The sequence below is a fragment of the Lathyrus oleraceus genome, chromosome 2 (assembly GCF_024323335.1).
Source record: "Lathyrus oleraceus cultivar Zhongwan6 chromosome 2, CAAS_Psat_ZW6_1.0, whole genome shotgun sequence".
NCBI classification, from domain to species: Eukaryota; Viridiplantae; Streptophyta; class Magnoliopsida; order Fabales; family Fabaceae; genus Lathyrus; species Lathyrus oleraceus.
The window spans coordinates 390,881,049-390,883,338 of NC_066580.1; the positions used below are offsets into that span (position 1 = coordinate 390,881,049).

The 2,290-nt window shown below is 40.5% G+C and overlaps 1 protein-coding gene across 1 annotated transcript; it reads left to right on the top strand.

Annotated features, from left to right (window-relative positions):
• Nucleotides 1–1,217: 1,217 nt before the first annotated feature.
• On the top strand, nt 1,218–1,616 carry LOC127123397 (DNA-directed RNA polymerase subunit alpha-like). Its single transcript, XM_051053619.1, has one exon. The coding sequence runs from the start codon at nt 1,218–1,220 to the stop codon at nt 1,614–1,616; it is 399 nt and encodes a 132-aa protein (XP_050909576.1).
• Nucleotides 1,617–2,290: the final 674 nt, after the last annotated feature.

Below are 2,290 nucleotides of genomic sequence, written 5' to 3' on the forward strand. Positions count from 1 at the left end.
CCACTTCTTCCATGGAGACAGGGATGGGTTCTGGTGGTGAAGGTTGAGTTGGAGGATCGAGGATGAATGGCAGCTTGATCTCTAGACTTCTTCTGGTGACCCATTGATGATAGGGTTCTCTATCCCCTATGACACCCTTTCCTTTGTCTTGTCCTCTGAAGCGAATTTTCTCCCAGGCTCGGATAACCCTTCTCAGCATAACGGGATCGTCCATATCATGGAACACAAAACCTTCTAACAACTGGTCGTCCGGCTTATAGGTGATAGGATAACTCAACTGCCTCATCGCTAAAATAGGATTGTAGCTAATGCATCCTTTTGACCCTATCAATGGTACATTCGGAAATTCTCCGCAACTAGTAATTGTATCTCCCACATTCAAGCCATGAGGATACCAAATAATGGTATTTTCAGTGAGTCCTACTAGCTTTTGAGACCACTCATATCCATCCATACTTTCAATTGTATCAACCTCTTTGAACACATGAGAGACAAGCCATTGGTAAAGGAGTGGTATGCAACATAACATCAGTCTTCCCTCCTTCTCAAAGCGTAAGTGCAAGGTGTGATAGACATCTGCTAGGAGTGCGGGTACTGGATCTTCATTCTTAACCTTGACGGCCCAAAACACGCTAATAGCTGCTACATCAATTAACTTCTCCATGTTAGGAAACAACACCAATCCAAAAATAAGTAAAGCCATAATGGTATCATGGGCTTCCCACTTCTGGGCTTTGGCAAAGCTTTGAGCAGTTTTCTCCAGGTACTCTTGTGGAATTCCTTGCACCTTCCCCCAAATTTTGATGTTAGGGGTTAGATCTTTGACTGGGATGTCTAGTACTTCTGCCAACTCTTCGGGTTTAGGGATTTGACCTAGCCCCCTGTATGGTCCCTTCTTCTGCTTAGGAGAGTCCAATATTCTTCCGAATTCTTCCAAAGTCGGGGCCAACTGGAAATCTCTAAAGAGGAAGCTTCTGAGTGGTGGATCATAAAACTGGGCTAGTGCGGTAATAGCATCCTTTTGTACTGGTACAGACAACAAGTGTAGAATCTTCCCATATTTGAGTGTGAATGCGTCTCGACGGATATTAGTCAACCCATCTCTGAATGCAATGAACTTCTTCACACACGGTACCTTAGCTTTGATTTGGAATGTTTTTTTCTTTCCTGACTCCATTTGTTCTTGAATGCTAAGAGTTTCATAAAAATATATTACTATGATTCGAGAAAAACTAAAAGTATCGACTCAGACACTACAGTGGAAGTGTGTTGAATCAAGGGTAGACAGTAAGCGTCTTTATTATGGACGCTTTATTCTGTCTCCACTTATGAAAGGTCAAGCAGATACAATAGGCATTACAATGCGAAGAATTTTGCTCGGAGAAATAGAGGGAACATGTATCACACGTGCAAAATCTGAGAAAATACCACATGAATATTCTACCATAGTAGGTATTCAAGAATCAATACATGAAATTTTAATGAATTTGAAAGAAATTGTATTGAGAAGTAATCTGTATGGAACTCGGGAGGCGTCTATTTGTTTCAAAGGTCCTGGATATGTAACTGCTCAAGACATCATTTTACCACCTTCTGAAAATTTTGAAATTCCCTGAAAATAAAAAGTGTGTAAATGATTTTGCTATGCTCATAATGAATGCAACATGATGTTTATGCAATGACCAGGATCCAGGTTTCACATATATCACAAGGTTCAACTTAACAATGGTTCTATGTCTTTTACCCCACACATCAAGGATTGCTCCTAAGGTTATCCATTTTCATGATAAGAACTTAGAGTCATGGACCAAGTTCAGTCTTCCATCGCAATAATGGGCTAGCCACATTGAAATGGAAGTTCTGAATCGGTTTATTCTAAGTGGGATCCTCGTATTGTTCGAAAAGGGTGTACACCCTTCGGTTCAATACTACATGATCGCCAATCATGAAGACGGACTTCAGTTTAAGATGAGGTTCCCAGAGTCATGGACCATGTTCAACGTTTCCTCGCAATGATGGGCTAGCCATATTATGATGGAAACTCTGAACAGATCTACTCTAGGTGGAGTTCTCGTATTGTCCCAATGAGGTGTACACCCCCCGGTTCAATACTACACAACTCCGGGTTCTAAGTTCTTCTCAAAGCTCGGGTACGGAGCTTATCTCACAACATATGTCAAACACCATAGATCACCCAAGATAATAGAAAAATAAATTACATAGCATAAATAATACATCAAAATGTACAAAAGCAAATAAAAAGCGGTATTCTAACATTCATATTAAATTG

Excerpts from the sequence above, each read along its gene's own strand:
- LOC127123397 (XM_051053619.1), top strand. The coding sequence starts at position 1,218 with ATGATTCGAGAAAAACTAAAAGTATCGACTCAGACACTACAGTGGAAG.